The following is a 13376-nucleotide window of genomic DNA, read 5'->3' as shown; positions in this document are numbered from 1 at the left end:
ACCCCAAACAAATTTAGAGAAGTCTTCGCGCTGGACTACTCTGGGGCACCAAGCACCTGGCTGGTTCGTACCGCCTGCGTTGGCCGGGACTCGGCGTTGGGTGCCCCGCGCCGTGCTTCCAGTCGCCTTTCCCGCAGAGCCCCGCGCGCCCAGCCGGATCCGGTCACGTGGCGACGCGGCCGCAGCCCCGGAGCTGACCCCGAGGGGAGGGCCCCGGGAGGGAAAGGGTGGTGCGGCGGGGGCGGGCCGGGGCGGGGCGGCCCGGAGGGGCGGCCGGAGCACCGGGATTCCCTGCGGAACCGCGCGGACCCCGGCTCCCAGTCTCCAGCCCGCCTGTCGCCGCCTGCCGCGCCCGCGCCCTCTGCGCCCTCCGGTCCTCACGACCAGCCAGTGAGTACCCAGCTGGGCCTGGCAGCGCGCCCTCCCCAGCCCGGCGCCTTCTCCCAGCGCCCAGACCCTGCGTCCTGCGGACCTGCCGGGTTTCTCCTTCTCAGCGCCCACCGTGCCCACCCGGGAACCTCCGAAGCCCCGGCTGTGGAGGAGGTGAGCTCGACGTTCCCGCCGCACCCGGGATGCCCCATGAGCCGCTCCGAGCCGCCCCCGCCCCCTGCCGTCCGTCCCTGCAGGTTCCAGAACCCGCCCCAAGAACCGCCGGGCTGGGGAGCGAGGAGGGCGGCCTGAGCGACAGCACCTGCGGGGCACAGTGGCCGTGACCTCGACACCCGTCCCTCTTCCCTGCAGGTCAAGGCCGCGCCAGGGAAGATGTACCAGAGCCTGGCGCTGGCCCCGAGCCCCAGCCAAGCCGCCTACGCGGATTCGGGGGCCTTTCTGCACAGCCCGGCCGCCGGCTCCCCGGTGTTCGTGCCGCCGGCGCGCGTCCCCTCCATGCTGCCCTACCTGCCGGCGTGTGAGCCGGGCCCGCGGGCTCCCGCGATCGCCGGGCATCCCGGCTGGGCGCAGGCAGCCGCGGCGGACTCGTCGGCGTTCGGCTCCCGCAGCCCGCACCCGCCGGCCGCTCCGCCGCCCGGGGCCACCGCCTTCCCCTTTGCGCACAGCACCCCGGGACCTGGCGGCGGCGGCGCAGGGGCCCGGGACGGCGGCGCCTTTCAGGGCGCGATGCTGGCTCGCGAGCAGTACCCGGCCCCGCTCGGGCGGCCCGTGGGCTCCTCGTACCCCACTGCGTACCCGGCCTACGTGAGCACCGAGGTGGCCCCGTCTTGGACCTCTGGACCCTTGGACGGCAGCGTCCTGCACAGCCTACAGGGCCGCCCGGCTGGCCTCCCGGGCCACAGGGCCACCTTCGGTGAGTACGGGACTGGGAGGTGGCTCCACTGACTGGGGTCCTGGGTGCTGGCCGTACTGGGGTGCAAACCCACACCCTACGAAATGCACCCTCCAGAGGCAGGGCTTTCCCAGCCGGGTCCGACACCGGCATGGGGCGGGCCCAGAACCCCCGGGACCTGGAAACCTGGACGGAACGCAGCGGCTGCCCCCCCCAGATGAAAACCCCGTCCTGAGTTTCTTTTTACACACCTCGATATTTGTACTTTTCATCCATCCGAACCCAGTATTCTGGGATCGAGCCATTTAGAGCCTACGTGAAACGTTTTTAGGAAAAGTTTTGGAAATGATTATTTTTTGAAGCTCAGAATACCGGTTTATCTAAGTAAACCACCACATTCATCTCTGTTCTAGGTTTATGTATTCTAATTTGAGACCCAGTTGCAGTCGCTCTCCAGGGTATAAATTTGAGTAATCGGACTCCAGGCCCTTAAAGCGGAGAGGTGCTCCGCTTCCCTCCCTCCCTCCCTCCTGAGTCGAGGGCGACACCGGCTCTTTCTCACCCCACCCTCAAAACTGAGGGCCACGCCTTCTTTTGCTGCCCAGTCTTTTAGCCTACACCCCGCCCCCAGCCCCTCGGCGCAGGAAGCGGGATCCACTTGGCCGGGCCGCCAGGGCGCCCCACGCCTGGCGCCCACCCCTGGCCAGGCGATGATTGATCCCCGCCCCGCCCCCACCCGGCGCCCAAGTGTCTCCAGCGCCTGGCCAGGTCTGCTGGGGGCCAGGAGTCCTCGCCCCAGCAGCTCAAGTGGAAGGACAGTGCTGAGACCGCGCAGGCCGACGGTGACGGGATCCCGCGATCCGGTTCGGCCTCACTGCCACTGCCCGCCCTCCAGATCGACCCACTTTGCAGAGGACAAGGCCCTCATCCTCTGCCAGTGTAGATGCTCCTGCCTCCCCCGCGAATTAAAATTTCCAATGCTGCTGCTGGATCCTGTTCAGAGCGGGGCAATTCCCTGCCGCCTGCCCCGAGGTTGGATTCATTCACCCTCCCCCCACCTTTTAAAGCAGCCCTGAGGCGTGATTGAGACCTGGCACGAACTTCACTGTATGTAAACTTAAACTTAAAAAAGAAAGGTAAAGTAGATTTTGAAGCAAAATAAAATAAAGGCACAGAAAGGAAGGGAAGGAGAAGGTGCTGTGGACATGGCGGCTCCCAGGAAGGGGCAGAGCCTCACCCAGCAGCCACCCGCCTTCCCGCAGCGGCCGACCTCCTGGAGGAGTTCCCCGGCGAGGGGCGCGAGTGTGTCAACTGTGGGGCCCTGTCCACGCCGCTGTGGCGCCGGGACGGCACCGGCCACTACCTGTGCAACGCCTGCGGTCTCTACCACAAGATGAATGGCGTCAACCGGCCCCTCACGCGGCCGCAGAAGCGCCTGGTGAGTGAGGGCAACCACAGGGCAGGAGGGGGCGGTGCTTCTGCGGCCACGGCCGGGGCGCCAGTGGGGCCCCAGGAGGCCCAGGCGGGGTGGCAGCGCCCGGTCCACTGTCATGGGCCCCCTGGTCTGGGGGCCACGCGCCCACACTGTCTGCGGGGTCTCCCAGAAGAACTCGGCTGTCCCAAGTTCGGCCCTGAACCTCCCGGGCAGGGGATCACTCTGCCCCCGCTGAGGGCTCAGTCCTGCGGCTCCAAGGGGCTTTGGGCTGGCCAGGTGGGGGGGGGGGGTGCAGAGAGGCAAGGTGACCTGACCCCAGGGAGGGGACTGGAGGGGAAAGTGGCTACTGAATGCTGGCTTTGTCGGAGGACGTTGAATGTTACGGGGGAGGGACCCTGGGCCCGTTGCCTCTGATACCGCGAGGATGGGACGAGACCAGGTCTGTGGCTGTTCCCTGGGCGAAACTTGTTTTCACTTTTGGTTTCTTCTGCTGTATGGCTGGGTAGCGAGTAAGGGACTGGGAACCCGACTTCTGCCCCCAGCAGGGCAGAGTCCCAGAAGCAGCATAAAGGTTTCAGGGTCCTTTGTTCTCTACCATTTCACAGGCAAATTTTGATGCTCAAGTAATTTTGCAAGTAAGTGGCAGGGCCCGCCGATGTGGGCCAGCTGTCCAGTCAGTGAGGCCGCGGTGGCTCCCGGTTCCGGGTCCGGGCAGGGTTTTGTTTCTGGGCTGATGCTGGTGTGAGCCCTGTAGGGCCAGGCGGCTGGTTCCGGTGTGTCGGGCCCCGAGGAGTGTGGAAGGGCTTTCCGTGGCTGACGCTGTGGGATGGCCGTGCCGTGGCTGCTGGCCTGGGCCACGGGGCGGTCGGGTGCTGGCCTTTACTGGAAATTCGAAGGCCCGGCTATGGCAGCGCCGGGGCCAGACGCTTTGGGGCCCCAAACTGGGTGGGCAGGAAGCAGGACTGACTCGGTCCGGCAGCTTGAGGGCAGCCGCTGTTTTTCTTCCTCTGATCTGGCCTGGCATTTGGGGCTCTGCGGCTCCCCCAGCCTCCCTCCACCCATGCTGTGCCTCTCAGAGGAAGGGGGGGCCTCAGAGTCCACGTCACCCCAAGTCTCGTCTCTGCCCCTGTGATCATGCCCCCAGCCCCAGGCATGCTGCACCGGCCTGATATCTGGTGTGGCCTCAGGGAAGGGGAAACTGAGGCCAAGGGACAGGGTCCTGGGGGCTGCGTGCGACCCAGACCTGACCCCGAGCAGCAGGCCGGTCCCCTCCTCTGGCTCCCTGCACTGTCCCCGGGCCAAGCCCTAAACTGGGTGCCAAGGATGCACTGCTGAACGGGAGATGCAGGGCTCCCTGCCTCTACCCACACCCCTCGCGGGGCTCAACTCCCAGCAGAAAATTCCTGACCTTGGGGGTGGGCGGGCCAGGGCCACCATCTCCACCCTGAGGCGTTTACCGTCACATAAGCCGGATGACCACCCGGGGCTCCGAGACACTGAGTGACTTCCCTGGGCATGCAGCCCGCTGGCGGCCAGCCCTGGGCTCGGACCAGGACTGTGGCCTCAGGCTCCCACGAGGGCCCCACGAGGGCTGAGACCCTGCTCCTGCCCTGGGTCTTCTTGCCCAGGCCCCTGTGAGATGAATTCAGGGACTGCCCCCTTGCCTGCTGGGAAGGTCAATTAGACGGCGTGTGCAGAGCACTTGGACGGCCGTGGCCGGTGTGGTAGGGCCGGGGTCGGCCGCTTGGCCTGGCGAGGCCCGTTTCGTAGTCTGAGGACGTGGGATATTTAGCTTTGGGGGGCCCCCAGGGTGAGGGATCCCTGCGCACCTGCTTGTCTCCCCGAGGCCTCAGGATCGGCCCGGCCCTGGACACCCCCGAGTCCAGGCCCACTTTGATCTGATTGTAGAACATGCCAAGGAAGCGTTTGCCTAGTGGGGCTGGGCCCGGGGGATTTCTCAGGGCCCCTCTGCTCCCTGTCTCTCCTGAGCAGCATCCGGGGGGGGGTCCTCTGACTGGCTGCGGGGTGCCCACCTGTCACTCAGGGCAGGCAGCCCCGTGGCTTGCCCGGTGGCTGGTCCTGGCAGGGCCAGGCTCGCTGTGAAAACCCTGAGATTCTTGGAGTCCTGAGACCAGAGCCCGGGTCACGTGCTCCTGGCCATGGGGGCTGGGCCGGCCACCCCAGACCTGCCCCCGCTCCAGTGCCTCGCCCTCCTTCGCGTGCGGGCAGAAGTGACGCCCCAGGAGGGGCCCCTCCAGGAAGAACTGATCCTCCCCTCTTGCAAATAATTCCAAACGTCCTAGAAGCGTGTCACCAAGGATACGGGAACGTGACGATAACAAGCGTGCGCCCCCCTCCCGGTAGGAACCTGTCTTTTTTACCCTTTGCCTCCCGTGTGCATGCTCGGTCACAGGCTGGGGGTTTACACCTTCGACCCGAGGCTTCCATCAGTGTAGACGAGCAGGGAGGGTGGTCCTGTCCCTGTGGCCAGGGGCTCTACGAGCGCCCCTCGGCCCGGCCTGACCCCGAAATGTTGGAGCCCAGCAGCCAGGGTCCGCGGACGGCAGGCCTGTTAGCCCGAGGCCGGTTCTGACGCCAGCTCCAGGACGTGGCCGGCGCATCCTTCGAAGGCTCACCGACCCGGGTGCTCCTTCCTGCACAGCCCGCCTCACAGACTTGTGTCCTCAGCACGCTGTGCCCCGAGCAACGCCAGGCTCCCACCGTCCATCAGGTTAAGTGTCCCCACGTCTCCCCCGCCAAGAGCACCCAGAGGACCCGTTTGAAACGGGAGCATCTCTGCGGCTCCACCACCTGCAACCTTTACTTTCCCAGCCGCGTCGCTGCCCTCTGCTGTCCCATGCCCCCGCCTCTCCGCCAGCCCCCCACCCAGCTCTGCACTGCCCACGGCCCTGATTCCCCTGGTGTCCGGACGCTCGCGGAGCCTGGAGCTCAGGCGGGCTCTGCTGCTGGCTTTGAAGTTGCACTTCTTTTGAAAAGAACAGACCAAAAAAGAAAAACAAAACGAAACCTGGAGAGGCCTGGCAGTTAAGGGCCCTGAGAGTGGCCGGGCCTGGCGGTCTGTCCCGACCGCGAGCGAGGAAGGACAGAGGGGGGCTCCGTGCATCCAGGGGGTGCGGGCAGCCCCGGGGACGTGGCCGCTGAGCGTGTTCAGCCGAGAAAGGAGGTTCTGTCCCCTCCGGGACCACCCCCGCACCTCTGGCCCCTCATTGTCTGAGCCTCAGTTCCCCCCGTAAAACGCAGGCAGCTGAGGGGATGGAAAAAGACACAGGAGCGAGCACTGCGAGAGTTTTTTCAAGGTCATTCTTTTTTCCCATTTTCTTGATTTTAATCTAATTTCTAGTTTCTCGATTTTAATTTATGCTCGCTGGAGAGAGGTTCAAAGGTGGCTTCCAGATTCCCCCGCACCCCCAGGGTCTGGGTGATGGGATCACACCACCTGGGCTTGTGTCCTGCCTACACGCGGTCCAGCTGCTGTAGCTTCTCCCCAGGACCCACAGCGGTGTATGTACCTCCACTGCTTCCGCAATGCACGGGCGACCGTGGGGGACGCTTGGGGTGCACGTGTGTCTGCGCTCGTGCCCACATGTGTGCAGCCTTGCGGGCGTGCTGTTGGAAACAGTGCTGATGTGAAGCCTTCGCGTGGGTCTCTTTACACCCTCGCGGGAGTGTTTCGGTAGGAAGGATTTTAGTAGGAAGCGGCCTGACGGCCGGCCAAGGAGACAGCATTCCTGTGATTCCTACAGGAATGATGCTAAGGGGGGAATGTGAGATGGCAACGTGAACTCGAAGGGAGCAGCTGTTGGTAAAAGACCCTGAGGGTCCCAGCTGGATTGGGAGGAGGGGCCTCAGGCCATGGTCCCCTCCTTGGTCTGAAGGCACAGCTGGAGTTGGGGACCGCGATGGGGCCCAAGAAGGTAGGTTAGGGTCACCAGATAAAATACAGAATGCACAGTTAGATGTGAATTTCAGATAAACAACGAATAGCGTTTTAGAATAAATATGTCCCAAATGTTGCAGGGGGCATACTTACAGAAAATATTTACTGCTCATCTGAAATTCACATCTAGCCGGGCATCCTGTTTGTTTGTTTGCTAAATCTGGGAACGCTGGGGAGGTCCCAAGGCCTCCTCCCACCTTAGGAAGATGGATGGATGGGGGTCAGGGGATCCTGGGCCGGGGCAGGCAGCAGGGCTGGGAGTGGGCTCCGGGAGAGCAGGGGGCCCCCATGGGGACACAGCTCCCGGCAGCCAAGAGGCAGGTGGAAAGGAGAGAAGGGAGCAGAGCGGGGGAGACTCGAACTGTGTCTTTCTAGACAAGATCAGGATGTGGCCGCCGTCTTCCCAGGGAGGCCCTCCGGCCGGGGGCCTGCTCGACCCCAGGGCCAGGGCTCCTGCCTCAGAGTGTGTCCCACCATCCGTCCCTTCCGCTTCTGCTGGGCCTGGGCCAGCCGCCAGCTCTCTCCATTCCAGCAGGTGCACAGGTCCCACCCCTAGGAACCCTGGGGAGACCACTGGAGGTGCGGGCCAGGCTGGACATCAGCCGCCACACAGCCGTGGCCTAGAGGCCGCCGGCCAGAGCATGGGATCTCCCCAGCCAGGCCGGGAGCTCCCGCCCTGCCCTCCCTCTGGAACCTCCAAGGCCTCATCCCTTCCTTGTCTTGTGGCCCTTTTGTTCGGGATCCTGGGGCAGAGTCCTGCCTGGAGACCGAAGGCCGAGCCTTAGATTAAACAGGGCTCAATTCCCTGGAGCCTCTGGTGGCAGCCTGGGCCTGGGGGAGGGGAGGGCGAGGAGGCGTTTCCAGCTCTGCGTTTTCTTGGGAACGGCTGGTGCCGGGGGTTCCAGACGGGCCCCACTCTCCCTCCCGGGCCGGTCACAGGGAGAGCCTGTGCCCTCAAACAGCTGACAGCCTGGGGGAAGGGAGTGGGCATGAGACAGTCGGCAAGGCTGGCAGCTCCCGCAGTGCAGAAGGAAGGACCTCAGAGACGGCAGACAGACGGGGCAACTGAGGCTGCCCCGGAGAGCTCAGCCCTACCCTGGGACAGATTCCTTTTGGGGCTTCTTTCGTCCATCTTGCTTTTGGTGGTCCTCTGGCTTGGTCCTGGTCCGGAGAGTACTGAGGAGAGAACACACGTCCTTGGGACGATTTTGAGTGTGGAGTCTCACGGGCTTCTGTCCTTGTGCCCCGGGGTGCCACTGAAACACCGTAGCGGATGTGACTTGGTCTGACCCCGGCTGCCACGGGGAGGTCGGGGTAAAGACCCTGCATCACTGTGGTCCGGGCGAGGGGGCAGGGGACTGGACCAGGCAGGGGCCGTGCAGATGAAGGAAAAGGTCTGACAGATTCAGGGCATCTGAGGGCAGGGGCTGGGGGGCGAGGGAGGGGCTTTGGGCCTGAGGTGCCTTGGGGGGCCCTGGGCAGCAGAGAGCATCTGGAGCTCCCGGACTGCAGGGGACAGGACCCCACGCACACACCGAAATGGGAGTCGGGCAGAATCCCTGCCTGGGAGTGAGGGACTGGGCTGTGGGAGCTGGAGGACCTTGAGCCGGTGGGAGGACCGGGGTCAGGCCTCCGACAGCTGCTCTCCAGCCAGCCAGCCAGCTCGGCAGAGCCCCTGGACCCCCGGGCTCGTTAGGCCCCGATTCCTGGGTGAGCCCTGTCTGGGTCCCCACTGGGCCCGCACGTGCAGGGAGGTTTGGGGACCTTGGTTGGATACGGACCTGGGAGGTCGGCCTCCGGAAGGTTCTGGAAGGGCCGTCTTGCCCCAGTGGGAAGCATGTGAGCAGCAAGGCAGGGGTGGGCATCGGGGACCCACGGGCATCGGGGAGCCTGGGCTCGAGCCCCAAGTCTTGGGAGGCAAGGCCCAGAGGGACCGGCAGGCCCCCTGGATGTTCAGCCCGGGGCCGGACCCGAGGGCGGCCCTGTGACTCCTAGGGGTGCTGCTGCACCAAAGAAATACGGGGCTAAGCCCAGCGTTGGTTAAAAAGAGGCCGCGACAGACGCCCAGCTGCCTGCCTGCTGGGCTCTTCACGAGATCCTGACCCCACAAGAGGCCTGTGGCAGGTCTGCTGCCACCCCCATTTTACTGATAGGGAAGCTGAGGCCCAGAAGGGTGAAGTGATCTGTCCCAGGGCTAGCAGGGCACCAGGTCGCGGCTCCGAGGAGTCCCGGGCAGGCCTCAGGACCTTAGCGCCCAAAGGCCTTCTCACCCAGCCCCCGACGGCCCCAGCCCCGAGCCCAGCGTCCACCCGGCCCGGCCCGGCGCACCTGCCCCGCTGAGCCGAGCGGCAGGGCCGCAGCCCCGAGCCCCGCTCAGCCCAGCCTCCTGCCCACAGTCGTCCTCACGCCGGGCCGGCCTCTGCTGTAGCAACTGCGGCACCAGCAGCACGACGCTCTGGCGGCGCAGCGTGGACGGCGAGCCGGTGTGCAACGCCTGCGGGCTCTACGCGAAGCTGCACGGGGTGAGTGGGACCCTCCCTGGCCCGAGGCGGCGCTGAGGAGCGGGGGGCAGGGGTGTGGATCGGGCGGGGCCTGAGCTGAGCGTGTACGCGCCTGTGCACACGTGGCCCCACTGCCTGCACGTGCCCACGTGTTACGGTTAGGCCCGTGGTACAGATGGGCTCACAGAGGCTGTAGCGTCACCGTGGCTTCCCCGCAGCCATTCAGCCGGGGGCAGAGGCTGGACACCCCCAGAGCCCTCCTGGCCTCCCGGCTCCCGGAGGCTGGGGTGGGACGGGCTTCTCCCCACCAGGCCTGGACGAAAGTGCCAAGCCCGGGGGTAGCAGCTCCCCAAACAGGGCCGCAGGAGTGACCAGCTCTGCAGGGCTGAGATCGGAGCAGGTGGCCGTGCAAGAGGCCCCAGGGGTGAGCTCGGACGGGGAGCAGCCGTCCGACTGCTCCCGACCAACCCCACCAGGTACCGCGGCCCCTGGCGATGAAGAAGGAAAGCATCCAGACACGGAAACGGAAGCCGAAGAGCATCTCCAAGACCAAAGGCTCCTCAGGTTCGCAGGCCAGGGCTGTGGGAGGCCGGGAGGGAGCCCAGGCCCTCCAGTGAGGCACACCTTCTCCCTGTGGAATCACTTTGAGTATCTCACATTCCACCATTAGAGATTCACATGTTTGGTGCAAGCATCATCGTCCTGAAGTGCACATACCCCGCATTATCCTGGGATGGTCTGGTCTGGGGAGGGGCTGGGGTGGCGGGAGTTCACCCAGCAGTGGGGCAGGAGGTCCAGTGGAGGAAGCCACACCCAGCACCTCCAACCCCCCGCGTGACCGAGGCAACCAGACCTGGCAGCTTCTGTAAATGCCCTGCCTTCCCTCCCAGGATCCACAGGGAACACCACAGCCTCCCCACCGGCCTCTGTCCCTGACCTGGAGATTTCAGCGGCCACTTTGAAACCTGAGCCCAGTCTGGCATCCCCTTCGTGCCCCGGGCCCAGCGTCACCTCCCAGGTGAGGAGGTCAGGGTGGGATGGGGTGCCCAGAGCTGGCTCCCAGGCCCCTCCTGGGGGACCCCTGGCACCCCAGCCAGGTCAGGGCCCCCACGGGCCCCTGCCGGAAGCTTGGGGCCGGACACGCAGCTGGCCGCTGGTGCCAGGAGCTGACCTGTGGCCGACGCCGGCTGAGAGCCCCTGTTGATCCTCACGAGGGGTCCCCACCCCATTCCAGGGGATGAGGAGGCCCCTTAGGGCAAATCGCCCTGTCACAAGGCTCCCAACCTCAAGTGAGCCGGCCACTGTTTCCGAGTCTCACGCGTGCCGTGTCCTCCCTGCAGGCCTCCACACAAGTGGACGACACCCTGGCCCCCAGCCACTTGGAGTTCAAATTCGAGCCCGAGGACTTTGCCTTGCCTTCTGCAGCCCTGGGCCCCCAGGCCGGCATCGGCGGGACCCTGCGCCAGGAGGCCTGGTGTGCGCTGGCCTTGGCCTAGGTCCCCGGGGCCCCCACCAGGACCCACCTTGCTACTTCTTCGCTCCAGCCCAGCAGAGAGACCGCCAGCACGGACGCTGGAAGAGACTGGAGCCAGCCAGACCTGGAGGCCTTCTGTGCAGACGGCAGTCGGGCCCCAGAACAGGAGGAAGGCTGGTGGGAGAAGGGCTCGAGCCCCTCCCCGGACAGCAAGGGACCCCCAAATGTAGGGCAAGGCTCTGAACCCTACCGGCCACTCCGGCCATGGCTGACTGGGGCTCCCACCCCCACTTGACTTCTGTCCTCAAGGCTCGCCATCATCACGTTTACAGGTTGCAGGCGTTGGAAAAACCCCACCTTCCTGTTGTGAAACCAGGATCACAGGTGAAATCACTGAGGCCAGGCGGCTAGCAGGGATGAGGAGGGCAGCCCGCTGGGGGGCCTCCTGGCCTCGGGCCGTCCATTTCCCACATTCGACCATAGAGCCACGGCACGGAGACCTTGCCCGCCTCGGAGCACGGGATGGCCAGGGACAGATGTGCAGGCCGCACACTGTACCAGGACGCCACCCGGGGTGGGGGGGGTGTTCACATCGCAGTCATCGTGGACTTGAATTTATTTGGACAGTTTTCCCAGACAGAGCAGTAAAGGGCCTTGTTCTGACTGAATCTGTGGATTGTAACCATTTCTGATGGGCAGAGTACCCGGGGCCCAGTTCTGACCCACACGGGCACTCTCGGGGCTGGCGGTTGGGTGACCACAGGTCCTGGCTCACCTGGGACTGCCCCAGCAGAATTAGCAATAACCCCGTTTCGCGTACAAAGCCGTCCCCTCCCAGGGCTGGGTGATAAATTAGTCGGGGCGCTGGCTAGGGGCAGCTCTGCCCACGGGGGCTTATGAATGGCTACTGACAGCCCGAGGGCAGAGGCGGCGGGGGGGGGGGGGGGGGGGGACATGCCCTGCAGAAGGGCCACAGCATCCCTCTGTCCCATTGCTGCCCTTCACCGACAAGAGCTTCTGATTTTTCCACGGAAGCCAGAAACCTGGCTTTTTTTTTTTTTTTTTAATGTAAAGTCTTCCAAGTGAAAACTTCCCCCCACCCCCCAACTCCCAGGTCGATTCAAAAGTCTTTTAAATTTTGTGAGCCATCTAAACCAGCCGCCATTGCGCCGTCCTATTTAAAACATCGCTTTCATATTTAAAAATGCTCCTCCTTGGCGGCGGCTTCCCGAATGTGTTCCGTCATCGTGAACTTGTACCTCAGAGATTCAATCAGCTCAGTTTCCACGTGTTGTTGACTTTTTTTTTTTTAAGACAAATGCCGCCATAAGAAAAAAAATGTAAAATAAAGATTTCAATCTTGCTTGCCTCTCCCCATCACCTGTGGGATTCCCGGCCTCGCCTAGAAACGCATCTCTGGGGGCCGGGCAGCTGGACCTCACTGGCCGCTCTGAGTCACGTCAGGAGCTCTCAAGGGCATCAGTAGGACTTGACGAGACCCGTAAACACTGGGTGGCTTCGAGGTCACCACCAGCATGAGGGCAGGACACTGGGTGGGGCGGGCAGGGCCCAGCCTGGGGACCACACTGTGAGACGTCATCACTTCGGGGTCAGGCAGACTTGGGTCAGGTCCCTGTCCTGCCCCCTACTGCCCTCCTGGCCCGGGGTAGGGGGCACAGAGCAAGCCAGGATTTGGGCAGTGGTGGCCCCAGCGGCCCCTGTGGGTCTCGTGCCTCTGACGGGCACAGCAGGCAGCGTTGGGTGAACCCTGGGGACGCGGGGGCACGAGGCATGAATCAGGCCCCCTGTGTTGAGGGCACCGGCCCCTCTCACCACCTGGGTGTCCCCACGAAGCTACGAGCCTCTGTGATCGGGGACCCCTACCCTCCCGGTAGGGAGGGCTGCGGCACGGACCACCCAGATCCGGACGACCTGAGGGGCCAGTAAAATGCAGACACTCAGGGCCGGGGGTCAGATCGGTGACGGGGGGACCTGGGGACCTTCCAAGTGAAAACTTCCCCCCACCAAGGGCACTCAGGGCCCTTGGCAGCCACGCGACCAGGGCCGGGCATCGGAGGAAATGCCTCGGGGACGGGGTCTGGAGCAGAGCACAACTAGCTCTCTCCAGAGCGGGCTGGACGGGGAGATGGGAACTGAAGGGCCTGCAAGGGCTGTGCCCATGGGCGTCTGTGCTGGGTGAGGCCGCTGCCATCTCGTCTCCGCGCCACAGGCCTGGGGCCGCCTTCCCGGGAACCCACCCACAGATGAGGAAAAAAGCACAGAAAGGGTCACCCCGCTCGGCGGGGCAGAGCCCCTTCCCACCCCTTATCCCGCCTCCTCCCACCCCTCTCAGGGCTCGTGATGGGGCGTTGGGCCCCGAGCTGAGCGGGAGACCAATTATCGAGCAACTGGCAGTGGCCTCCGCGGGCTGCCCCACCAGGCACCCCCGGAACCTCTCAAAGGCAAGACCAGACCAGCCCTTCTGAGGCACCCAGGGGACAGGGTGGGAGGGGGCGCAGAGGGGAAGCAAAGGCCCTGGAGGAAGGAGCCACAAGGACAGGGACAGACGAGGTGGCCAGGAGCACCTGGTGAGGACCACGTGGCCACGTGACCACTACCACAGTCACAGCGGGAGCGGCCCTCCGCTGGGCAGGTGCCACTCCCTGTGTTGCCCGGCGCATCCCTGGCTTTTCCCTCCAAGGGGGGCACCAGTCTCCCTCTTCCCT

At 64.7% G+C, this 13376-nt stretch overlaps 1 protein-coding gene across 1 annotated transcript; it reads left to right on the top strand.

Annotated features, from left to right (window-relative positions):
- The first annotated feature begins 290 nt into the window (after positions 1-290).
- GATA5 (GATA binding protein 5) lies at positions 291-10781 on the top strand. The gene is made up of 7 exons (XM_065892898.1): positions 291-543; positions 742-1303; positions 2545-2720; positions 9072-9197; positions 9653-9740; positions 10067-10194; positions 10517-10781. Exons 2-7 carry the CDS (start codon positions 763-765, stop codon positions 10670-10672), a joined length of 1215 nt encoding a protein of 404 aa, XP_065748970.1. The 5' UTR covers positions 291-543; positions 742-762; the 3' UTR covers positions 10673-10781.
- Positions 10782-13376: the final 2595 nt, after the last annotated feature.

The sequence above is a fragment of the Phocoena phocoena genome, chromosome 15 (genome assembly GCF_963924675.1).
Source record: "Phocoena phocoena chromosome 15, mPhoPho1.1, whole genome shotgun sequence".
In the NCBI taxonomy this organism is placed as follows: Eukaryota; Metazoa; Chordata; class Mammalia; order Artiodactyla; family Phocoenidae; genus Phocoena; species Phocoena phocoena.
The sequence above is the reverse complement of the archived record's forward strand: the minus strand, read 5'-3'. Positions and strand labels throughout refer to the sequence as shown.

Excerpts from the sequence above, each read along its gene's own strand:
- GATA5 (XM_065892898.1), top strand. The coding sequence starts at position 763 with ATGTACCAGAGCCTGGCGCTGGCCCCGAGCCCCAGCCAAGCCGCCTAC. Across the intron at positions 1,304-2,544 it reads GGGCCACAGGGCCACCTTCG|CGGCCGACCTCCTGGAGGAG; the intron begins GTGAGTACGGGA and ends GCCTTCCCGCAG. Across the intron at positions 2,721-9,071 it reads CGCGGCCGCAGAAGCGCCTG|TCGTCCTCACGCCGGGCCGG; the intron begins GTGAGTGAGGGC and ends TCCTGCCCACAG.